A 25,664-nucleotide genomic window follows, 5' to 3' on the forward strand; every position below is an offset into this window, starting at 1 on the left:
TCGAGTGATGAGGCTTCTAGCCCTTCCCTTTAGAAAGAGCTCTTTCTAACATTTATCGCAGATATCTTCCTGGTGTCTAGCATAAAATTTTGTTTTCTGATTGCCTTTCACCCATCCTAACTTTGCTCAGTGGGATATACCAATGTTGTTTACAGTATGCGAGCCCCCCGTAAGCAGTTCCTTAGCTATTCTGTAACAACGAATACATACAATTAGACCTTGTAACCTTTCCTCATAAATCAGTCCATCCAGTCCATTAATCACTTCTGTTGCCCTCTTCTGAATTCTTTCCAATTTGTCATCATTCTGTGCCTCCGGACAGCTCAGCCACCAAGGCCCTCTGTGGAGCTCATGCAGTTGCTGGCTGCACCCATGGACAGGAGCTGCTTGCTCTGTGCATCTCTCCTTCTGCTTCATTCCCAGTCAGCACAGATCTCCAACCCACTCTGCACAGTCACTCCTTTAAAACATTTATGGAAGTGATTTGCAGGCTCCCAGACCTTCCGCCATTCTCTGGTGTCACATTAGCAGAGGTTGAAATGGAGAAGGATTGAACATGACACACTTCTCTTCCCTCCCTTCCCCTTCCCAACCCCAAAATAAAGAGCACAGCTCCTCTTGCGGTGCATACAGTCTTATTAAATGCGAGGGAAGAGGTAGCATTAGAGTGGAAAAAAAGAGGCTGAAAATATAATTGCCTAATTGTGAATCCTAAGTAGCACAGGCAGCAGGGGCAGCCCTGACTGGAAGAAATCAGAGGGTCACTAATTCACACTGCCAACATCCTAATTAGCTGTGCAAATGTAATGTTTATATTGTTCGGGATGGATTACAGTCTCCATTGTAGAATGGAAAGAAATAAATGAATTGTGTCAGTGGAGCCCTGTAGAAAACACTCCTGCCGCCCCATTAAGCCATGAGAAGTAGCTTAGCTACTAGAAAAAAGTTTGTTTTCAGGCTGATGCGCAAGTCTAATTGGGTTTCCAAAGAAAGGAACATGTTTTAATTATTAATTAGAAATCAGAGGAGTAAAAGAGTGGAAATCAGCTTCAGCTAGAGGTTTTGCTCAATGCTGGATTTCTCCTTAATAAGCTGAAACATTCCAGGCCTGCCTCAGTTAGCGGTTGGGTGCAGTAGCTTTACTCGGGGGGTAGACATCTTAATGCTCATGTAATTATCATGTAATTATTTTGTAATGTGGGATCAAAATTTTGCATAGATGGCATTCTTTCACTGAACTTGAAAAATAAAAAAGTTGTGTTAATTAGTGCAGCGATTCAGTCATTTGGGTTGAAGGAGCAGGGTTCCCTCATCCCCTCCGTCTTTAACACACAAATATTTTGAATGGTGGATTGAAGATAAATAGAATTATTGAATTTAGGTTTCGTTGAATATTTATCAGATTTCTTGTTGGTAATACTGCTTTTCAAGTGTCAAGTGGGTTGCAATTATCATCAAAGCTGATAGGCACAAATAAGTGATGATCGTGTCTGCTAACACAGGGTGTACAGGTTCGTAAAGGGGGATTTTGTGGAAGTCGCTTTCCCTCCTTTGCCATTGAACTTCTGGAATCAAAGTTGTCAGAAGTGGAGAGGCTTTATCAGAAGATGTTAAGCGGATTACAGCCCGTCATAGTAAATACTGCTGATGGAGTGACAGAATATGTTCTAACGTGGAGTGCAGAGAGCTCTGTGGACTTGCTCTTTCTGGTGCCTCAAAAATGTGCTTCAGCAGAGTCATACTCCTGTTTACAACTGCAGGCAGCTTGTCTGCGCTGACAAAAACAGTATCAGGCAAGTGCCTTAGCTCTTATTTCTGGAAATTGCTGACAGTCTGGATCTAAGCTGAATTACGGGTCAGACTTGAGAAATTACATAGCATACCAAGAGTGGCTGGCTCTTGAATTGCCAGATGTTTGTAGATGCGTGTGCATCTTAAGGGGAAGTGCCTGTTAAATGACTCTGCTTTAATAGGAAATGGGGACGGGAAAGAGGAGCTCTATGACTCCATATGGCTCTCTTGGTGCAGCAGTAAATCCTTGTGTTAGTGGGGTGCAACTGTAAGGCAGTACAGAACTGCTTCTTGATGTTGTTGTTTCATAGTAAAAAGAACAAACAACAAAAACCAAATAAAACCAAACGTGGACAAGATGGGAAGGATATAGCTAATGAGAAATAGATGGACTTCCTTCAGGGTTGTGGCTTGCATTAGCTTGTATATGCAGCATTATGATAAAGATGTCAGACTTAACAGCAACAGCTAAGAAAATTTCAATTGGCCTTTTTTATTCATCTGCTGAAATTACAAAGCTTGAAAATGTGAGGTTTGGATTAAAAAAAGAAGTTAAGTATCCTCATTGTGGGCCATTGAGCTCCTGCTTCTGCCCTTAAGACTTGATATGTTTTTTTCCACAACCTTATTTTATGAAGTCCACGGACAAAGGTGCCATTTCTTAGCTCTTTATCAAACGGCTGCACTGTATGGTCCTGCCCTTCTCTCTAGTTTGCATCCCACTCGGTCATGAAGGATTTGACAGTGATAGATATCAATATCAAGAAGGGCACAATGATTTGTGCTGCTCCCAAAGCTAATAATCCTCTTAGTGCAGACTGCAAGGCGGTCCTGGCCCACTCACCATTTGCAGAGTTTTCCCATAAAGGAAATGAGTTTTCCATGAAGGAAAACACCTTCATGACTTGTTCTTCTCCCAGCAGAAGTCATGTTACGCTTCATACTACAACAAAATTAACAAATAATTATAAATAACAAGCAGTTATGATATTAAAAAAAAAAAAACTATGCAAAAGAAAACCTACACATTTAAGGGACTGTGTGTTGATAGAAGTGTTGTCTGTATGAATTAACTGTGAACTGTATGAATGTGTGGACTGTGAGATCGCTGTACATGTCATGTTGGGTGAGAAAAGGCTGTAATAACTTGTGAGCTGACATATTGCAGTGCTTCCTTTTGATCGTGTCAGACATATGCAAGGCTCTGCCATATCCTTGTTAGTGGAATGAATGAGGGTTTCTGCTAAGTGTCTTCTGTTCAGGGTTTAAAAACTAATGGGTCATTGATTGAAACAAGTCAACTTCTACCAGACTTGGTTGTTGCCTTGGTCAGATGACAGCCATGACAACCGTCCCTTGCTGGAAGCTGGAAAATAGTTGTGAATACTGTTTTGAATGTTGTTTTGCTTGCAGAGTGTCTGGCAAATGTTTCATGTTAAAACATTTATCTTTTCCCATTGTGGGCAAAGAAAGAGCTCAACTCACTTAGGTGTTTGTTGGCCACACTAAGCAGTCAGTGCACACTGTCTGCTCAAAAAGTCTGGACTTCAGCTTAGATTTGAAGAGTTGAACTAGTGCTTTATGTTGTGGAGGCCACTTTTTGTAAAAGAGGAAGCACAGGCGAAGTGCTGCTAAGCAGCAGTGTAACGGAGATGTGTGAGGAATCTTGGATAGCCTTTAATTGACTTGAGCTGCTTCATGGACATCTTGGAAGAGGGCTGTAAGCTGAGTTTAGTACAAGAATGCAGACTGATACATTAGCAAGTAACACCGCAGGGCCTCCTGTATCAATGTGTGAGCCTGTTTGATAAGACACTGACACTCAGACTTCTCCAAATGTCTTGAATGTACTTTTTACTGTTGTGCATCCTGGCACAGAGCAGGTTGTCTTTGGTGGACTGTCACACATATTTCAGATTACTAGACGCTTTGTAGCATCACAGATACTAGTTAACTCGTGTCGATCTACTGCTGAAGTAATCCCTGTGGGCAGGTTTTGAAAGCACCACGAGCCTGGTGTGACCAGCACTGCTCAGTCAAGGCACTAGTTTCAGCTGGATGGTTTCTTCCACTCTGTCTTTGGAAAGCTCGTGCTGTGAGAGAGGAAGAGATCAGCAGCAGTGGCATGTCTTGGCATTGCTGTGTGATTTGCAGAGGTACCTGAGAGATGCCTGAAGGGTGTTCGTGTTCATATTGCCATTTTCAGTAATCAAGTCTTATTGATTTTTCCAAGAAATCAAAGTTCTTCTATAGGAAAAAAAAATATGGAGGTTTATCTTTCATTGTTAGGTTTTTGATTTCTGAAAGATGCAGCAACTCAGAAGCCTTTTTGCTTTTTGGCCCCCAGTGTTTCAGCACACGTTGAAAATTTGTCTTTCATGTTTTACATTTGCTGATGTTTTGTTCTTCTTTCTAAGCTCTCTTTGGAACAACTTCCTTGAAAAAGCCTACCCAATTCAGCCCCTCCTGAGCAGAGGAGAGCTGCAGCACACCGGGATGATGTGCACGTCTAGCTGGCGTGCAGGTAGCAGTGACCTTGAGAGCTTCATGATGGCAGCCAGAGCATCCAGCGTGGGAGTTCAGCAGTATTTATTCATATTGTTTGCAAGTCCTTGCACTTTAGGTAACCAGTAGAAATGTTTCTAGTGGAATATGTGCTGTTACTCAAGCAATAAATTCAGGACCTCAAAGGCGTAGGTACAGACTTAGGTATTGTTTTTTCTTCTTCTGGGGAGGTGTTTGCAGCCTGCTGCTCTGCGGTGGGTTCACCTTGCCCACCCTGCTGCTCTTTCACTCTCCCTCCTCAACAGGAAGAGGAGAGAAAACAAGATGGAAAAACTTGTAGGTTGAGATAAAGACAGGGAGATTGCTCACCAATTACTGTTGTGGGCAAAGCAGACTCGACTTGGCAAAAATTAAATTAATTTTCCCCAAGTGCTGCAGGGAAATGAGAATCAGGGCATTATGGTCAGTTTGTAGCAGCTCCTCTCCTCCCTTCGCGCACTTCCCCAGCTCCACTGGCTTCTCCTTGGCTGCGTGGCAATTGCTGCCCTGCCCCCGGAGCACATTCTCTCTCTCTCCCCTCTGACCTGGGTGCTCACAGGGCTGTTTCCCACACTCTTTTCCCCTCGCTCCTCACTGCCCAGCAGCATTTCACCTTTTTACAATAGATTACCACGGAGGCACCGGCAGCTTGGCAGCGGGGTTCCGAGGTGGGTCTGTTGTGGGGCCGGCTGTGTGCAGCACAGGGCAGCCCCTGACCTCTTCTCAGAGCCCCCCGCAGCCCCACTAGCTGAGGCAGGGTGCGTCGGCTCAGTGTGAGAGCACATTTCCATCCCGCGCTGCGCTCTGCGGCCCCGGCCAGCCTGACCCCTGGCCCCCAAGCAGATGTCTCCAACTTTTCTTGCCTGCTGTCAGGGTGAGGAAGCAGTCGGCTCTCACCCGAATGTTGACTCTGACCGGGCTGCTGGAGGCTGCCTTTCATGTTTTATTTTGGCTTCTCGCCAGGGGGTTCAATTTTTAAAGCGCTGGGGTAATGATCAGATTATTATTATTATTCCTGCTTCAGAACTCACTGTTCTTTGCACGTTGTGCTTCCTGTGCTCTTGCTAGGTAGCTTGCAAAATGGCCCCAAGAAGGTCTGCCACCATGTTCAAGGTGTGTTCCAGGAGGAATGACAAGTGAATTACAGAAAGCTGCCTGGCCGTTGGTTTGTGAGTGCCACAAACGGTGCCTTGCTCTTCCCTGCTTTCCTGATTTAGCCACTCCGGAGCACAGTTTGGACACAAGCACAATGCACGTGGTGGATCAAAGAAAGCCTTGCTTGTGTTTGGTCTGGATACCTTGCTTTTTGTTTTAGCATGGCAGATTGCAGGACCATGTGTGTAAGTAAAACACAGTCTAGAAACGGAAAACCTGCCTGGAGTTTTCTGTGTACTTGGTTAGGGAATTCAGCATTATCAGTCATTTTAAGTATTTGTGCTCAGCTCTTCAGAATAAGTACCATTCAGATTTATAGACTGTTCAATTTATTAATCTGAGTATAAAGAAGGAAAGTAAATGTGAACCATTGAATTTCCTATCTGATGGCAGATCAGGAAGATGAAAAATGCACTGAACACTTGCCTGGAATAGAACCCTTCGAATATTATCATTTGATGTAGAAATAAACTGGCAGAGCAACAAAGGTTGCCTATATTTAACGTTCATGGCATTTTACTGCTAGGTACATTGGCTAACTCAGTTTTCCAAAAAAACAACAAACAAGAGACTTTGCACAAAAGCTGGTTTTTATTCATTTAGTGACACTGTTCCTAATGCTGCCCAAAACAGCATGTGTCGGTCTAATGGCCCTTCTGTATTTCCATTTTTATATCTCTGTAGCTGTGTGGAATTTGGAAATTCTCGATTACCCTGTATACTGTAACATTCTGAAACTGTGCTTGAGTGTAAATGTATTTTGATGCCCCTGTTTGCTTTAAATGGCAGAGGCACTGAATATAAAATAGAATATATTAGCAGTTTGCTGACTTAAAAGATGGCATTTATTATGATGCAGAAAGAGTTAATCCTACACTTTTAGCTCTGAGCTTAGTTTATTGAGCTTCTGAATACACGTGTTAATTTTCTCAGATGAGGGATAATGGATGTCACTTGAGAAAACAAGACTGATTTGGGTTCTTTCATAGTTTGTGGGTTTATGTCCCACATGGTATAGAAGCAGGCTCTGGGAGATTGCCTGAAATATGCCTGGCCTCTCAGCTGCACTAAAAATAATTCCTGCTTCCCATATTTCTGGAAGTAATTCTGCGATGCTGCAAACCTTATCAGCGCCTTGTTTAGGAAACAGACTTCACTTTAGCTTTCAAATAGCAATGAAAAAGTGGTCTTTAGGGGTAACTGTTGTATTTATAAAACGCATCTTTGTAAGAATGCATGTGTGTTTTAGAATTTCTTGTTTTGTTTCACTGCTCTTGTTATGAAGTGTTCTTGGTTGGGTGACCTTCTTTCTTTGAGAGCAGCAATTCACATTGGATTTTGGCAAAATGAGTTTGATAGTCCTTGCTTTGCTAAGCACTAGCACCTAGATGACAGTAATTCATCCTCTAATACCCCCACAAAACCTATTTATGCAGAACTTGACATGATTTGCAGGCTCCGTAAAGGAGGAACACAGGACTTAAGCAGTGCCTAGAATTAATTTTTTGACCTCCATTTCAGTTATTGGTTGAAGTATTAGGCTCTTCAGGCAACTAAGCTGTTCGTGCTATAACCTGGCACTCAGCACCCTGGAATAGAGCTGCATTATCAATTCGATGGCATTCATGCGTCTCCCTCATAACGTGAGGGGGGAAAAATTGCAAGGGAAATTGCTGCCCAGCATTGCAGAGTTTAAGGCTGCCAGTAAAATTGATCTTAGTGGCAATAATAGTCCAATTTAAGCCGACACAATCACAATCCTTTTATTAATATTGGCTTACCATCATCCATTTTAACTGTAGCGTGTTGCCAGTGAATGCCAGCAAGCATTCTGAGGGTAGAGAACTTGTTTGAGACTTGTGATCAGCAGCACATAAAGGATCAAAAGGCTGTATTTTATTTATTGGTTTCTGGAGAAAGGCAACTAATAGTTCTGAGAGAGTTTTGGTGTTTTTTTTTTTAAACACTGATTTTAGGGAAATGAGTGGATGTAAAATTTTGTTTCCGTAAATTCAGATAACATCTGCATTAATATGGTATATTGTAAGGATCATTAATGTTCAGAGTATATTATCAGGTGTTCTCTAATGCACTTTTGATGAGCTTTAATGATGCTTGCTGTAGTGTTTTTTCATCTTTTCTCTCCCTCCCCCTTTTCTTTCTGCTTGATTGTAATAATGACTTAACCCAGGTGGTAGACTCTATCCAGAAAGTGCCCAAGGGAAATATTATTCCCTAGTACCAGCAAACATCACAGATACTCATTGAGTTTACTATGGCAGTTTCCCCAGGAGAGAAGATCCTGGCTCAACCCTTGGGTGTCTGGACCTGCCCATGTTTGCAGTCTAATAATTTGAGTTTGGGAGAGGATGGGGAAATGACAAAAAGAAGCACGATGGAAAACCTAAGTGGAGGGGAAGGAGAAAAGCCAGTATTGCATGGGAACTTTTCAAATTACTTAAAATTGTTAGAAAATAGCTTTCCGTAGAATCGGGTCCTGGAAAATGTTTGAGTTATTTAGAGATAATTAGTTAGTAAGGAGCATGATGCAGTTCAAAATGGCAAGGCAGAGTAAATGGAAGGATAGAGAATTTGTCTGTGGATGTCTTGGGTTGGAGGTTGACAATGAATCGTGCTAGAAATGCCTTTACTTTTAGGAAATAACTGGTATCTGTCCCCACTATTTGTCATTTATAGCTCTCTAAACCCTCACTATCAGTCAGGAAACTGAGTTTAAAAAACACAGTTTCAAGGTCCTTTTTATGCCATTTAAAGAACCAAATGCCAAAGGAAAAAAAAACGCTTTAAATAACTGTCACAGAGATACTTTGGTTTCATTGAGTAGAGACACACGCAATGTAAAAATGCAAAAGTGAAAATACAGGCAGTGGTGAAAGAAAAATATTATAAATACCTTCAACTGAGCAAGTTCTCTGTAGTACTGAGTTTGCAGAGTGTCAGATATCGCTCGCTGCGTGCATTAAGATTTACTGGCAGAAGGCAGTGCCTGTACCACCAGCAGAGTACATCACGCCAGTTATTTAAAAGATGGGCTCCTGTAAGTTTACCCAGGTTTGCAAGAACATGAGTAGAAGGGGGTTCTTCGTTTTCTTATTTTTTCCAAATCTCCACTTCATTGTGCATAGATGAATTTAAAAGTAAAGTACCCAGGAAGCAAATTATGCTGTTAGCTTGCTTTTGGCTACACTACATTGAAATCTATAGCTTGCAAATGTAATCTGCAGCAGCAAATAGTGTTCAAAGGAAAAGAATTCCTGTTGTTGCACAGAATGTTTTCCACTTTCCACGCAAAAGCATTCTGTGCCCCCTCTCCATGCCTTTTAAAAGGCAGCAGTGGAAGCAGTGCCTCCGCTGCCCCGGGGCAGGGCTCGGGGCGATGCACGGTGCGCTGCAGCAGCCCCTGGTTGCCCATCTCTGCCCCTCTGCAGCTGGAGCTGCCGTTGTACATTCTCTGCAGATAGGGCAGGGCTGTGAGGACACGGTTACAAGTCTCTTAAGATAGAAATGAGACACCTAAATTATATCTTGTCCAAAGGTGCTTTAGACTTCTCTTGGAAAAATGGAGGCCTTTTTTAGTGGTCTTTCACTTCTGGGAGCACGGCTTCTGAGTGAACTGCATTTTGTGTCAGCTGTATTAAAAATCTCTCCTGAAATGATCACTTTCGGCCCATCAGCATTTGGCAGCCTCTCCTCCAAAGCAGGCACTCTGAAGTCGTGGTGTGCAGAAGGTGGTCCTGTGGAGCGTGGTGCCCGCCCGGCCAGGTCACCAGTGGGGCAGCCCTGCTGTGCCTGGCCCTGCACGCACAACCCATTGAATTTCTGCTCTTGTCAGCCTGCTAAACCTCCCAGAGTGATTTGTTCTCCCCAGAGAGCCATGTGAGAGCGGGTGGAAAGGTAACGGCAGAAAAAGGGAAAAAAAAAAGAAGGGCTGCAGAGGAGAGAGTGAACCAGCAATGAGTAAAACAGAGCTGCTGAGTCCAATCGCCAAGTATTACAGTATAGAATCCCAGTTTGGATATAAACAAAATGTTTCCTTAGAGCAGAATCACATCCAAAAGTTAGAAAAATTGTTTTCCAGAGCTGAAACAGCCGTGCTCTGGCCTGACATGGGTGTGGGAGAAGGATCCTCAGCCTGTACTATCTGCACACGGCAGCACGGTTTGCCAGGACAGGTACAAGGGCCCATTGGTTTGCTGGAAGTGCCTATCCCCTCACGTAGGAAAAGGCACCATTTTGTGCCATCCGTGTGTCTGCTCAGCAGCCCTGGGCTCAACTTCTGCCTCCATCTGCCCAAATCTCTCAGGTTACTTTCCATCTTCCTTCTGTAGCACTGGGTTGACTGCACACACATCGTGATGGCCCTGATTCGGTGTGACCCAGAGATGTCGGCCAGCTTCATCAAGGTGTTGTTTGACATGCTGAACGGATTGGGCCTTGCAGGCTGCCAGCACCGCTCGTGCGGCACCATGTGGCAGTGACTGCTCCACAGCTGCCCCACGGAGCAGCCGCTGGGGGGTTTGGGGGCACAGGAGGGTGAGGATCTCTAGAGGGCTCCACATCAACCAGGCTTTTGGTTTTTGAGAGTCTGTCATCCCTTAAGGTACCACTGAGCTAAATGAGAAACTAATGAAGTAAACAACAAAAAAAAAAAGGAAGAAAAAAACCATGCCAAAAGAGCCTGAATGTTGTCACCAAAGTTAATAAAAGTAAGGAAATTAATACTTATGGTTGACCTCCAATACCTAGGCACAGTGGGGTGTAGCAAGGAAGTAGTTAGAAAGGCACCATGGTGAGCCTTAGCCGTGAATTACCTTATTTTTATTAACTTTCTGACAACCTCAGTGAATTTCCTTTCTTTTTATGATGTGATTAAAAAAGCTAATCAGATAATGTAATTAAAATACATAATTACACAATCTTACAGTTTTTCATAATTACTGTACATGGTAAATATTGTTACCTGATCACACTTTGCACAAAAATTCAGGCAGGAATTAGTGTAGGATTGTTAAGGGATGTCAGCTTTCCTGTGGCTGCAGTGGAAGCTTCTCTAATGCCATTAGAAAGATAATAAAATGGTTCAAGGTGAAAAATACATTGAAACTTTTTAATGCTTGTGTACAAGCTGGGCAGTTGGCTGACACGGTGTATTTCTGTGCGTTTATAATGGCTCTTCCTTCTCTGCCCACCCCTCTGCTTAGTATTTTGTTAGGCCCAACCCACTGCAAAGTGGGTGTTTTGATACAAAGCAACACGAAGATAAAAATCAGATCAGATTCACTGTCTTCAGCCCAGCCGAAGAACTGGATGAAAGTGGAGTCACAGTTGTGTCTGAGTACAGTGACTTTGGGCTTTATGTAATGGTGAGAGCTTCCTGTGTCCTGGTTATGGTCATACAAAATCCAAAGGTAGAAGGTATGGGAATCCAAGATGATGGAAAAGATAATTGCGAATGAAAAAAGCTTTATTGGTAGGTGATAAAATAAATACTAGAAAAGCCTCGAAAAAACAAAAAAGTAATATGTGAATTGTACCTTGTTCTGTCACTTTCCTGTATGAGAAGGTTGTGCCAGGGAATGAGCCATTCTGTGCTGCTCTCCGGGCAGAGTTTGGGGTGCACCTCCAAATTTCCCTGAAAGCATTTTTGTTGTTGTTGTGGCTGTTCTTTTGTGCTTTAGTGCTCTTGCTTTTGTTCTTAACTCAGCTGTGTCCCCACCCCACCTCCAGCTTCCAACCGCTTTAATTTAGTGGACACCTCTATAGAAAGGCAAATGTTTGCAGTACCTGTAGTATCACAGTGCAGCTTTTTAGGGTAACTGATAGCACTCACCCCACTACCTCCTCATTCCTCTTATTAACATCCTCAGATATTTTTTGTAAATACAGCAATTCTCCTTTATATGGGTAGAGTTAGGGAGGAAGATATTGAACAAGACTCAGAATCATAGCATCCTTAGAGTAGGAAGGACCTTTAAAGGTCATCTAGTCCAACTCCCTACAATGAGCAGGGACATCCACAGCTAGATCCGGTTGCCCAGAGCCTGATCCAGCCTGGCCTTGGAAAAAACTTCTCCCTTTATTCTCTTTAATTTTCTGTTATCTGTGCCACTGTCTGTGAGGCTGCCCTCAATGCAAGGAGCATTGTTGGGGAGGGATGGTGGGGAAAGAGGCATTTATTTGCAAGTGCCAAGATGTTTGCTTCTCTTCAGGGATAAGCTGAGATGATTCAACGTACTCTCCAGCCCTAATTTTAATCCCATTTAAACAAATAATTGTGCCCTACGCCTTTCTTAATTATCAATTTACTCTATTATGCATCCATGATCGAGGCACAGGGACAGCAACTAACTAGAATAAATTGAGCAATTCATATTTGCAGGGGTGCAGGGCTCAGACGCGGGTGTGAGCCGTGGGAGGAGAGCCCTGAGCTGACGCTGCAGCTCTTCTGCTGGAAGCCTGAGAGAGACGGCTGATGGTTTGCCATCGGGCTCTCCAGTCAAAGGGCAAAGATCTGTTGGAAGAAGAGTGCAGCTTTTGGCAGACAGTTCTGTTGTGTGGTGCAGCACGAGTCATCAGATCACAGATAGAAGGGTTACCACCGCCTAAACCTGAAAGGTCTCTCATGCAGTACGTTTGCTGTAAGGCGGCACTGATGTACCGAGAAAGATTCTTACTGGGTGGCAAACACTTTTGTTTGCTCGTTTGTTCTGAAAGCTGTTTCTTATTTAAAATGCTGGATACTGTTACTGAAAAAGAAGTAGCGTTACCATGCAGCGTGGAATATGCATCTCTCTTTGGCAAGCCACACTGCTTGGCTTTCATCTTGCATAGCACAGAATCTATAGCTGTTTTCTTTTAAAACCTTTCAGTTATTTTTATCGGCTATTGATAAGTGGAGAACTTCCTTTCTGACCTCTGTTTTAATGGCTGTCCCCTCAGGCCAGTCACGAACACGGTACGGATTGAGGACTGATATTTAACTGATACTCAGAAATGTTCTTAATATTCAGCAGTGTTTTTTTACATTTGTGTGCCTTTGTTTGTAATTTCAAATGAAATATTTTTTTAAAATTGTTTACTATAGCAAACCCAGAGTCTTAGCGAATTGTATTCTGCCATAGTACGTGCTGTCCCTGAGGAATGGGAGATTTACTGAGCTGGAGCAAACCCCAGGCTGGGCCTGGATGGCACTCCGTCAGCTGCAGGGTACTGCTGGGGGCTCTGAGGGACAGCAGCGCCTCTGCATCTGGCCAGGGGATGGTCTCATGGTCTCCAGAAGCTGCACTGCCCAGATCTGGGGAAATGCCTGTGTGTGCTCGTGGGATGCTCACAAGGGCATCTTCATCTCCACTGATGGTGTTCACGTGAAATCTTTACTGTGAATTCATGAAAGCAGGAGGGAATGTGTGTGCACCTTTCAAAAAACACCTTGGTGTAGATTTGACTGTGTTTAATGTTTGTCACTTGTGTTTTCAGAGGGGTTAGGCAGCTGTCATTCCTATTAATTTCAATAGGATTGATATGAATATATAACATATTTGGAAATCAGACTAATAATGCATATGCATAACTATAAAACAGGTTATTTGATACTGTATGTCACGTGTAATTTATTGATTTTCCTTCCCCAGTTCTTTGAAGGCAGTACAAAATCTGGATGTTGTTGTTTTTTACTGTTTGTTTATTGTTCAGCAATTTCAGCCAACATGTGTTTTTCAGCATTAGGTCTATTCATCACGAATGTCAACCCATTAAGATTTTAACTGCGTCACAGTTTTCCCACCTAGATCAAAACGAGAGCCTAGAACAGCCTACTCTTTCTAACTTAACAAGCTGCTTTTATTTTCCCCGGCAACTTGCTCTAATAATATGACCAGCTTTAAATTCCTCAGGCCGGAAAGCTGGGCAGTAAAGTCGTGCGCAGGGTAGAGATTTAAAACATGAGGTTTTTCTCAGGTTTGGAACATGGCAGATGACGTATCTTCTAGTGAGCACTGGTAGAAAACAGTCACTTAGGAGCGAAAGCCTGCTCTTGGGAGAATATTTTTCTTACATTGAAGACAGGGACAGCAAACTCACTTGCCTGGAGATCGGGACACTGTAGTGTCAAATCTCCTTACAGAAAGCCGTCCTAGCAAGCCTGTCATTCTGGTGACCCTGAGCAGAAGATGCAGAGCAGATACGATGTCTGGTCTCAGTTTTCTCCCTTCATAGTGGTTCTTTTGGCTCAGAGTTGATCCATGGCCAAAAGATTGGAATGGAGCTCTGCAGAAATGGAAGCACCGCTCTCATGCTGCTTACCAGCACGGTAGTAGACATGTGTTTGTCCTAGCAATAACAGCAGCTTATCTGAGAGGTCTTGGCAAGGCTCTCTCTGTCCTAGTTTGCCACTGCCCCAGTTTTCAAGGCACTTCTCCAAACTGCTGTTCATGCCATCAGAATGAGTTCTGACCTGATTCTGCATGAGCTGAATATCCTGTGGAAAGTGCTGCCTGTCCTTGTCCCTGCTGTCACCAGGTTCCCTGCTCACCGTGCACAATCTGACCCCTAAATGAATTTTATGAATGAACCTAATGGATTGTAATTGATGACTTAATCTTCACTTGAACGTACAATTCAGAAACACGAAAATGAGCACAGTAAAGCATTAAGTCAGATCACATCAGTCTGGCCTGTTCATGGAGAAAAGTCTGTCCTTTCTTAATTTGGATTTCTGTGCTCTCTGAGTTTCTCCAAGCACTGGCCCGTCTGTATTATGATGCTCAGCCCTGGCGTGAGCTGAGGGAAGGAGCCTGAGCCGTGGCTGAGTGCACAGCCTGAGGGGATCGCAGAGCAGCCTGGGAGCAGGTGCCTGCTGCCATGGGGAGCTGCCTGATCAGACGGCAGGGAGGAAACCAGCCATCTTGGAAATGCCACACACGTACTGCATCCCACCACAAAGGCTCTTCTGCTGGCCACGTTTCCACAGGGTGCACAGAGTATGGGAAGAGCCCTGTTAGTGCTAGCAGTATCAGAAGAACATCATCATTTATAATCGAGCAAAGGATTTCCCTTGCCTGCATCACAGAGACCATGGAGGGCAGTGTTTTTCACCTCTCCAGGCCGGCTTCTCAAGTGCTGTGAAGGGAGAGGAGCAGGAGGCCAGGGTGGCTCCGGTGCTCAGAGCACTGCCACTGCCTGCCCCGAGCCGTAGGCTCCATGCCACCATGTGCAGGCAGAGCTCTGAACTGCTCTGCACTGCCTCCTCGTTTTGTACAGTTGTGTTGAAATCATGACAAGTGTTGACATCAAGTAGCAAGAAGTGCAGAATATAATGGTGTGACTGTAAGGCCAATGGGTCGTATGAAGTCTGTGCTGTGGCTAAGATAATGTTGAGAAATATTATTGAGAATTACCCTAAGTATTACCATTTATTATAATTAATTTTATAAGTAATTATTATAGGTAATAATTATTCTATTAGGATTGTTTTCCTAAGGGCTTTGTCTTTCCTTGTATTTGAAAACTGTACATGTCGTAGCCGAACCTCTAATTTTACAGCCTTCTCTGTATGACTTTCGCATCCATGATGTGTGCATATAACCCCGTGTACGGTTCTGTTCTTAGAGTAGGCCTCTGTGAAGTGCTCTGTAGGTATCAATGGAGCAAGGATGGTGCAGGACCCTCTAGGTAGCAGAGTAGGCATGTGCAGCAAGCTGTTAGTGTCATTCTGTTAATTCAGTGATAATTTTGCTGCTGCCATCCCCTAATCTTGCTTAAAAAAGACAAAATGTGTATTTGAACATTTCTGAAGAGCAAGTGGCTAAGCAAAATACACACACAATCCTAACATTTCTGTAGAAATAGGGTGAGTTATTATTGATTCACAGAGCACGACAAAACATCACTGCATGAATTAGCAAACAGCTGTTTCTAATTTGAGTTTAGAACTGTACACAGAGGAACTTGTTTTAGTGTTCACTCCTTTCATTTATAATGAATTTTAATCACCGCTACAGGTGAGAAAAATGTAGAAACAAGCTTGTATCTTGTGGAAGAAACAAAGGAGAGACAGATGCTAACAGATTTACAGTCTGTGATAAAAGGAATGTTTTGGTACACTTTACATGTAATTAGAGTGCAGCTGTTTTCAGTCCCAAGTCCATGATGCACAGCAGAATATAGTATCTGCTGCTTTTCCGAAGGGAGTAAAGGAAAACAGTGATTCAACCCTGAAAGCATTTAGTTTATTCCTAGATCTAACATAAAACTTGCTCCTCCGCCCCTTCTTATGCCGTTTATTAAAGTGTGAAATAACTTATTTAATGATGTATTAATTTTTGTTACCTCTAAAATACAGCCTTTTCGATCTAAGAAAAATAACATTATAAATAACTTTTTGATTTTTATCATTGTATGGAATGATGTATCACCCTACTGATGGTCGTTATTGAGCCTTAATAGCCTTGCTGTGAGAGATAGGGCTCAGGCACATGTTGTGTTGCCTTAACAAGTTCCTGTGCATCAGCCAGGCTTCAACAGACATTTTTGTGTGTACTTTTAAGTTTCAGTGTAAAAAAGACTAATTAAATGCCTCCTTGATCCCAAAAGAAAGGTTTAAACAAAGGCAGCTAAGTTTAAACTGTCTGCGTAACAGTTTATCTACAGCAGACATCCCAGCAAATGTAATGTGTGCAAGTCTGTGCTACATCTTGTGCTGATTTTATATTCTGTGTTACTCGGTTACTCTGATTGTGAGAAGAAAAATTAGATTATATATATTTTCCACTGAGCCAGGCATCTTTATTTCTTTTTAGAAACTTCACTTAAAAATGAATGGCAGTGCAAAGCAGAGAAGTTGGAAGAAGAGTTGGTAAGTGTTGGTGATGTAGCCCAACACAAACGCTTACCACACCAGCGTGCAATTAGGTGTAAGCACCTTTTCCTTAAGTCACTGATAATCATGAAGGCGCTGCCTGTGGAACCGCTGCTATTAGCACCTTGGAGTTCTTTATCCCCTGTCAGTTTCTCTGTGAATATGAAATGTTTATATAAATCAAACTGGAATTGTGCCTTGAAATAAGAAAGCTTTCAGAAATGTTTGTGAAGATGCTGATGTTTCTGAAGCTTGAAGTTGCACTGTGTTCCTCAGCACAGCGTGAGCTTCCAGGGGCCTCCCTGGTGCCTCAGCCAGGGATGTGCTGAGCAGTGCTAGGCGCAGTAGGGTGGTATTTTTGTAGGATGGTTGTAAATGAGTGGTGGAAGCCCTTTTCCATTGTTCAGCAAAGTGCATCGCAGTGCACAGTGACGCTGGGATTCAGGCACAGCAGAATGGTCCTGGCACTGCTCAGGTGGGGGTGATGTCAGCATCAAATGGCTTTCATTGGCCACAGAGCTGCGGTTTGTAGTGCTCCACTGCTGTCTGTGAGAAAGGACAAAATCAGTCAGTGAAGCCAATGCATCCATAAAAATTGAGTTGGGAATAGTAAAGATATTTGATATTATTTACCATGTTATGTTTGTGCAGGAAAAGGGGAATACACAGTCCAATAAAGGAAAAAAAAGTAAATTCTGCGACATTGCACTGAAAACATTGAAACTTAAAACATTTGGTATGTGAACTTGATTTGCATTATTTCACACCGGCATGGCAGTGTAAATGAACAGTGTATGCTGTGCGAAGTTCTTACCATAATCCATTGTAATGATCCATCCTTGGTGTTAATGCATAGTGGAGCAATTCAAAATTTGCTATAACCACTACTGAAGACTCGCCATCCTTTCCTCTCAATCTTTGTGTTGTATTCTCATAGATAAGCATCTGTGATAATAACAATTATTGAAAATGATAACATTCCTATCAGGCCCTCTGTCTGAGGATGTCTTGGGGCTTCACAGCTATCCAGAAGTAAGCCCTACAATTTGCCCTTGAGCAGCAGATGGCTTTTCCCTACCATGGATGCGATGAACTGAAACACGAGCGGCTTATACACACGTCTCATGATGCCAAGCTTGTTTGTGAAAGTAGCTTACTTATTTTGGGTGCCAGAATTCCATCAGCTTCTAATAGTCAAATACAATTTGAGTGTTTTGAGCATTTTAACTTAGGTGTGATGGAGAGGCTCTGGAAAAATCATGAATCTGAACTTAAACAACCATCTTAATGATTGATTTTGGGGTTTTCTTTTTGATATTGTGTTCTTTTTGTGTACTGGCTCTGTGCTAGATGGACAAACCCAATGGAGTAAGAGCACCTTCCAATCTCACTTCCATGGGTTGTTGTCCTGGATGGGGAGCACTTGCCAGCTTGGGATGGAGGCTCTGCAGGTCTCTTTGGCAGAGCCTGGACCCGACTGCTGCCTGGGCAGGAGCACTTGGTGCTCCCGAGCCCCAGACTGAAGTTCTGACGGGTGGGATGCTTCCAGCCTTGCAGGGAAGGTGGGAGGAAAAGTATTTGCAGGGGCTGGGAAATCGTGGCTGCTTTGTTTAATTTCTATGAGGAAAGTAACATTGAAATAATAAATAGATCAGTGTCACTGGAGTGTGCAGAGGAGGCAGTGCAGCTTTCTGCTGGCAGTTTGCAATGTGCTGTGTGTCTCCTTTCTAAAAGCAATCATATTTTTTAAGGCTTAATTTTATTGTTTTAGCTTCATGTGTATATTTCTGAACGTGGCTCGTGCTATCTGGAAGATAAACAGAGAATGAAGTATGATTTATGCTACAGTTTGGCCAAATTGGTCTTATTAGAAGAAAAATACACTCATTGAATGCATTGAAGCTGGAATTAGCTCCACAGTGATGATGATAAATGCCTGCAGTCCCATAAACGTGCTGAACATTACATTGCTAAATTATTGTACCACTAGAGATTGATTATCAACTTTAGCCCCGTAAGCTCTGTGACACACACACATCCTGAACATCACTGACATCCTGAAGCTTCCTTCATGCCTTTTTTTTCCCCCTAATTAAACTTTTTATTGAATTTTCTTCCCCTTTTAATACTTGTTTTGATTCTCTTATGCGCTAATGACAAAAGCCTCACACCAGCCATGTGATTCTTTATTTTAGAACAGTCCCACTTTGCAGGATTAGCCATTTTTAATGACTTTAATCTCCTTTTTGAAAGTGATTTTTCTCATTCTGCTACATTCCTTTGATTGCATTAATGTAAAATTATTATTCTAACCATCATAGCCAGACATGTCACACCACAACTAAAATAAATCTTCCTTGTAAAATACTACTCTGGTAAAATACCTTAGAATTTCCTTCTCAGTTCATTATAGGTCTTTTTTTTTTTTTTAACTTGAAATGGCAAGTTGAAATTAACAGGGCTACTTTTCATTCCATAAAGAGATTAATGATAATGAGCGTTTCCTAATTTCTTTAGTTCTGGGCATTTAGTCATTCAGCATCTTGTTTGGGAGAAAGTCAAGGTAGGCTGTCCCTGGAACTCAAAGCTTCTGGTTCCTTCTGAATTGTCAAAGAGCGAGGAAACACAAGTGAAAGGATCCAGAAGTGAAGCACGGCAATCAGTGGAAGACACGGATGAAGTTGGCAAAAGGACACAACCCTCGTTTCCAGCTACGTCTACGTGAATGCTTCCCTTTCCAGTTTGAACTCTTTTAGTCTGAGAAACGGTCGTCATTTTGAGCCCGTTACATAAGCACAGCAGCCTGAACCCCCCGGCTCTGCCAGATTTGTGCTCTCCAGGGCCCCAGTGTTTGCGGGGCAGCAGAGCAGGGTGCGGGCGCTGCATGTGGAGGTGGCTCGGCTTGCTTCAGAGGGAAAGGCAGCCGGCCGGGTGCGGAGCAGCGCCTGGAGCCGTCCGCTCGATGGGCCCCGGCAGTCGCGGCCCGAGCTGAGCCGCGGTGCCGCGCTCCCCAGGGCCGCTCTGAGCTCCGAGGTCCGGCAGGAGATGCGAAGGGCAGACGAACGCGGCGCGCCTATGTACGCGCCCGCTTCTGCCGGCGGCGTTTCCGCAGCATTCACCCCGCAGGCACGGCGCTCCCAAACCCGGCGGCGCGCTGCCCCCGCCGCTTTCCCGCTACCGGCCGGCACGCAACACGTGCTGCCCTACTTCGGGCCCGGCGTCCCCCCCTCGCGCTCCCTTTTGTCTCGCGGCCCCCGAGGAGCCCGGCTGGCGCGAGCGGGGAATCGCCCAGCCCCGAGCCACCCGCTCCCCCACGGGGCCCCTCGTCCCGGCGCCGCCGGCCGCCCGCCTCCTTCCCGCCGCCTCTCGCGGCCGCAGGTCCGTAGGGACGGGCCCCGGGAGCGCGGGCGGCCGGGAAGGGGCCCGGGGGCGGCGGGGGCAGAGCGCGGGGCGGCGGAGCGCCGCGGAGGTGGCGGCGGGGCGGGCCGAAGCGCTGCGGCCCCGCTGGGAGAGGCCGGCGGGCGGGAGGAGGAGAGCCGCGCAAACTTTGTGCGGAGAGCGCGCTCGCTGCCGGGCCTGCGGGTCCGAGTGAGCGCCGAGCGGAGCGGGCTGGGCCGAGGGCTGCGCGGGAAAGGCTGAGGGCGGCGGGGCGGGCTGCGCGGGGCGGGCGGGCGGCCGGGCACCGAGCGGCGTCCCTGCGGAGCTGGCTCGGATTTTGAGTTCCGGGCTGTGGTGTCAGAGCTTTCCCTCACGTGGATTCTGCTCTCGCTCCGTTCCTGGGTCAGTTTTCTGTCAGACCTGCGGCGTTTCTGCTCCGCTCGACATCTCCACGTTCTGCGGAATTAGAATTTTCAAACTCGCGCTCCTGTTTCTTGCTAGCAGTTCTGTTAAGAAAGCCGCCAAAACGCCATGTATTTTTTTAATTATTATTTTAATTGTGTGCTTTGCTGCTGGAGGTGGCGCCTAGGTGTTTCCAATATCAAACGATGAACGATTTTCCAGAGCCTCGCTGTGAGCAGAGGCAGTAGTTGCAGTGCACAGGCTGAGCCTTGTGCTGAGGCTGCCCGTCTCGTGATGCCTGAGATCGCGGTTCAGAGCCGCGCTAACTGACGCGTTCCCTCCGCGCGGCGTTGCTGGGCCGCCCCGCCCTGCGCCTCGCGCCTCACCGCCTGCTGGGCTCCGCGCTGCCTCCCGTTCTGTGCCAGTTGTGAGGCAGAAGTGAAGGATGTTGGTTAATGGAGACATCAGTTAAAGTCACCTTGAGGTAGTGTTGAAAAAGGCCCTTAGAATCGCAGGTGATCGCTTAGCACTGGAGCTTCCCGAGATGCTCGTGTTGCTTCGTTGCACATTGTGTTTTGTTTTCTTTATTCAGTGTTTGTTGCTTTACGGTACAGTGAGCGGGTGCTAAACCTGCTAAGGAAAAAATGATTTTTATTAATAATACATGTTGGCGTATTTGTGAATTACATTTACAAATATATTTTTATTTCTCAAACCTCCTTTGAAATTCGAGAGATACTCTTTTTATTTTTTGAGCTGATTTTTTTTTTTTTACGCTGTAGTAGCAGAAGCGCGTAGTGTTGTCAAGAGCTTTGTCCTTATTTCACAGATGCACTGGGAATTGTTTTTAATCTCCTTTCTGCTTTCCCATTACAGATGGTGATGACGACCCACAACTCTCCTGGGTGGCTTCATCTCCCTCCAGCAAAGATGTTGCATCACCCACTCAGATGATAGGAGATGGGTGTGATCTCGGCATCGGGGAGGAGGAAGGGGGGACTGGCCTGCCGTATCCCTGTCAGTTTTGTGATAAGTCCTTCATTCGCTTGAGCTACCTTAAGAGACACGAGCAGATCCACAGTGACAAACTACCTTTCAAATGCACCTACTGTAGCCGGCTTTTTAAACACAAGAGGAGTAGGGACCGTCACATAAAGCTTCATACTGGGGACAAAAAGTATCATTGCCACGAGTGCGAGGCCGCATTCTCTCGCAGCGACCACCTCAAAATTCATCTGAAAACCCACAGCTCCAGCAAACCATTCAAGTGTACTGTGTGTAAACGTGGGTTTTCATCTACCAGCTCATTGCAGAGTCACATGCAAGCTCATAAAAAGAACAAGGAACATATGGCAAAGTCTGAGAAAGAGGTGAAGAAGGATGATTTTATGTGTGATTACTGTGAAGAGACATTCAGTCAGACTGAAGAATTGGAGAAGCACGTAATGACACGCCACCCACAGCTTTCTGAGAAGGCAGATTTGCAGTGTATTCATTGCCCTGAAGTATTTTCAGATGAAAACTTATTGCTCTCACACATTCATCAAGCCCATGCCAACAAAAAACACAAGTGCCCTATGTGCCCAGAGCAGTTTTCTTCAGTGGAGGAAGTCTATTGCCACTTGGACAGCCACAGACAACCTGACTCCAGCAATCACAGCATCAGCCCTGACCCAGTCCTGGGGAGTGTGGCATCCATGAGTAGTGCAACTCCCGACTCCAGCGCATCGGTGGAGAGAGGTTCCACCCCGGATTCGACCTTAAAGCCTTTGAGAGGGCAGAAGAAAATCAGGTCTGTGGACAGAGAGGAAGGCCAGAATTGGTCTAAAGTTACTTACAGCTGCCCGTACTGCTCAAAGCGCGACTTCAACAGTCTTGCTGTGCTTGAGATCCACCTGAAGACCATCCATGCAGACAAACCTCAGCAAAGCCACACGTGCCAGATCTGCCTCGATTCCATGCCTACGCTGTACAACTTGAATGAACACGTGAGAAAGGTGCACAAAAACCATGCTTATCCCATGATGCAGTTTAGCAACATTTCTGCCTTTCACTGTAACTACTGCCCTGAGATGTTTGCAGATATCAACAGCTTACAGGAACACATCCGTATTACTCACTGTGGCCCAAATGCTACCCCTCAAGATGGTAACAATGCTTTCTTCTGTAACCAGTGCTCAATGGGCTTTCTGACTGAAGCAACCTTGACTGAGCATATTCAGCAGACTCACTGCAATGTAGGAAATTCAAAACTGGATTCCCCTGTCATTCAGCCAACACAGTCTTTTATGGAAGTTTATTCATGCCCTTATTGCACAAACTCCCCCATTTTTGGCTCCATCCTGAAGCTTACAAAGCATATTAAAGAAAACCACAAGAACATTCCTCTGGCACACAATAAGAAGTCAAAAGCAGAGCAGAGTCCAGTTTCTTCTGATGTTGAAGTCTCTTCCCCTAAAAGGCAACGGCTTTCTGCTAGTGTGAACTCGGTGTCTAATGGTGAATATCCATGTAATCAGTGTGATCTAAAGTTCTCAAATTTTGAGAGTTTTCAAACTCATTTAAAGTTGCATTTGGAGTTGCTGTTGAGGAAACAGTCTTGCCCTCAGTGTAAAGAAGACTTTGATTCCCAAGAGTCTCTCCTGCAACATCTCACCGTACATTACATGACAACTTCAACTCATTATGTATGTGAGAGCTGCGACAAACAGTTTTCTTCAGTGGATGATTTGCAGAAGCATTTGTTGGACATGCATACTTTTGTGTTGTATCACTGCACCCTTTGCCAAGAAGTTTTTGATTCCAAGGTATCTATCCAAGTGCATCTGGCAGTCAAGCACAGCAATGAAAAGAAGATGTATCGTTGCACAGCCTGTAACTGGGATTTTAGGAAGGAGGTGGATCTCCAAATCCACGTGAAGCATAGTCACTTGGGGAATCCATCAAAGTCTCACAAGTGCATCTTCTGTGGTGAGACTTTTAGCACGGAGGTAGAACTGCAGTGCCACATCACAACCCACAGCAAAAAATACAACTGCAAGTTTTGTAGCAAAGCTTTTCATGCCATCATCTTGCTTGAAAAACACTTGCGGGAAAAACACTGCGTTTTTGATGCCAGCACTGAAAATGGTACAGCTAATGGCATGACCCCAACAAATAAGAAGACAGAAGGGGCAGATATCCAGAACATGTTAATGAAGAATCCAGATACCTCCAACAGTCATGAGGCCAGTGAGGATGATGTAGATGCTTCTGAGCCCATGTATGGCTGTGACATCTGTGGCGCTGCCTATACTATGGAGGTCCTCTTGCAAAACCATCGCTTGAGGGATCATAACATCAGGCCTGGGGAGGACGACTGTTCTAGGAAGAAAGCAGAGTTCATCAAAGGTAGCCACAAGTGTAATATCTGCTCAAGGACCTTTTTCTCAGAAAATGGCCTGAGAGAGCACATGCAGACCCATCGAGGCCCGGCAAAGCACTACATGTGCCCCATCTGTGGGGAACGCTTCCCATCGCTCCTGACCCTCACTGAGCACAAAGTCACTCACAGCAAGAGTTTGGATACAGGAACGTGTCGGATCTGCAAAATGCCACTGCAGAGCGAGGAGGAATTCATCGAACACTGCCAGATGCATCCAGATCTCAGAAACTCCCTCACTGGGTTTCGCTGCGTTGTCTGCATGCAGACGGTCACCTCTACGCTTGAGCTGAAAATTCATGGGACGTTTCATATGCAGAAACTGGCAGGAAACTCTGCGACCTCATCACCAAATGGCCAGGCCTTGCAAAAACTCTACAAGTGTGCATTGTGCTTGAAAGAGTTCCGGAACAAGCAGGACTTGGTAAAATTGGATGTGAATGGCCTTCCCTATGGCCTTTGTGCTGGATGCATGACCAGGAGCACCAATGGACAGTCTTCAGGCTTGACCCCACAGGAGGTGAATGAGAGGCCGTGTGGCAGTCTGAGGTGCCCTGAGTGTAGTGTCAAATTTGAAAGTGCTGAAGACCTGGAGAGCCACATTCAGGTTGACCACCGAGACCTGACGCCTGAGACTAGTGGCCAGAGGAAAGGTACCCAGACGTCGCCTGTTCCCAGGGTGAGTACAGCTGAACTTTGGAATGTCAGAGGGATTATATGTAGATTTTTAATGTGACTAAGAAGCTTTTTTTAAAATGCCGTTTTATAAAATTAGTTAAACAAAAAAAATCAGGGGAGTAATGTGCGCAGAAAAATTAGGTTTTGTGCAGTCTTCTAGGCTTGTAGATTCCTAATAGCAGAGCAGTAATTTTTTTTATCATAAAGCTGCTCTAGATTTACCAACAGAGAGCTTAGACACATAAGTTGTGCACATGAGTGGTGAGGATTGAATTCTGAGTCCATGAATTCTGGTGCTACTGAACTGGCAGATCTGGAAGAACTGGGACATTTCCATGAAAAAGGGCATTCTGAGTTCCCAAAGGTAGAAGATCTGATTTGTCATACTCAGGGAATGGCATGGTTTCTTACCTGGGAAATAAACTCAAGCAGGAACATAGAGGAACTTGTGAGGAAAGCTGTAGCAAATTTCCCCCAAAATTCTCACCTGAAACCAATTTCATGCCAGAGAGCTTGTTGTCACATACGTCTGCAAGGGTGAATGCTGTGAGGCTGCTTGGATGTTTGTGTGCATGCATACATTGTGAGCGTGCGTGTGTGATTTTAGGAGTGATTTTAAAGGGAACTTCTTCATGGCCCTCCATCAGGAGAAGTAGTTTTTTAGCAAATCTGGAAATTGCTGTCTTCTAATAGGAAGGTTACGTGTCTGAAAAAAGAAGACTGCTTTGCTCTGGAGTTTACTGATAGCCTGTTTTCCCATTTCTTAGCTTATACAATGCAAGGGAACATGCAGCATCTAAGTAAGGTTTCAGAAGACTGCTCAGGAGATTAATATTGTTTGCAGTTTATAGTCTTTTAAAATTATTTGTTGACGTTTTGGCTCAAGAATGGGCCAAGTCAGTCCTTCCTCTGTCAGGAACAGATGGAATGAGAAGTAAATTTTGGAAATCTTCTCGGGAGACCAACAGCAGACACATCTGAGTATTGATATCATCTGACATTTTTAATTAAACATGATGGGGTGAGATTTTCAAAAGTATCTAAGGAAATTAGGCACCCAACTCCTAATGAATAATTCCAGCCGTAGATGCCTGTTTATGTCAATCTGCTAATTAAAGCACCCACAAACACATCTCACTGCATTAAAAGAACCTGTAAATACCGCTCCAATACAACATCAGAGGCTCAGGAAGGAAGAAAGGACCCTAAGTATGTCCTGAGGATGCAAACTGTGATGCCTCCAGTAGTGCTGTCACAGGCTGAGCCCCGCTGGGACTTGTTAGCTCCAGCTCGACGCTGGGACCACGCAGGGTGGCAGCATCTGGGCAGCCTGGAGCGCAGCACTGCCTGCCCTCGGCACCGCTCGCCCCAGCACCTCTGTTCCAGGCTGCTGATGAAATGCCACAAAAAGTTCTGTTC

The 25,664-nt window shown here is 44.7% G+C and overlaps 1 protein-coding gene across 5 annotated transcripts in view; it reads left to right on the forward strand.

Annotated features, from left to right (window-relative positions):
- Nucleotides 1-25,664, forward strand: part of ZNF423 (zinc finger protein 423) — a 163,998-nt gene that overhangs the window by 54,710 nt on the left and 83,624 nt on the right. For 3 of the 5 annotated variants that reach the window (XM_042821744.1, XM_042821745.1, XM_042821741.1), the window contains one exon: nt 21,023-24,246. In XM_042821744.1, coding sequence (XP_042677678.1) covers nt 21,023-24,246 — 3,224 coding nt within the window. Of the gene's footprint in view, nt 1-19,736; nt 19,745-20,116; nt 20,147-21,022; nt 24,247-25,664 lie in introns of those variants that run through there. The other 2 variants (XM_042821743.1, XM_042821742.1) reach the window with 2 other exon arrangements.

This window comes from Centrocercus urophasianus, unplaced genomic scaffold (genome assembly GCF_019232065.1).
Source record: "Centrocercus urophasianus isolate 14NV4802_14NV808 unplaced genomic scaffold, USGS_Curo_1.0 seq_2, whole genome shotgun sequence".
Taxonomy (NCBI): domain Eukaryota; kingdom Metazoa; phylum Chordata; class Aves; order Galliformes; family Phasianidae; genus Centrocercus; species Centrocercus urophasianus.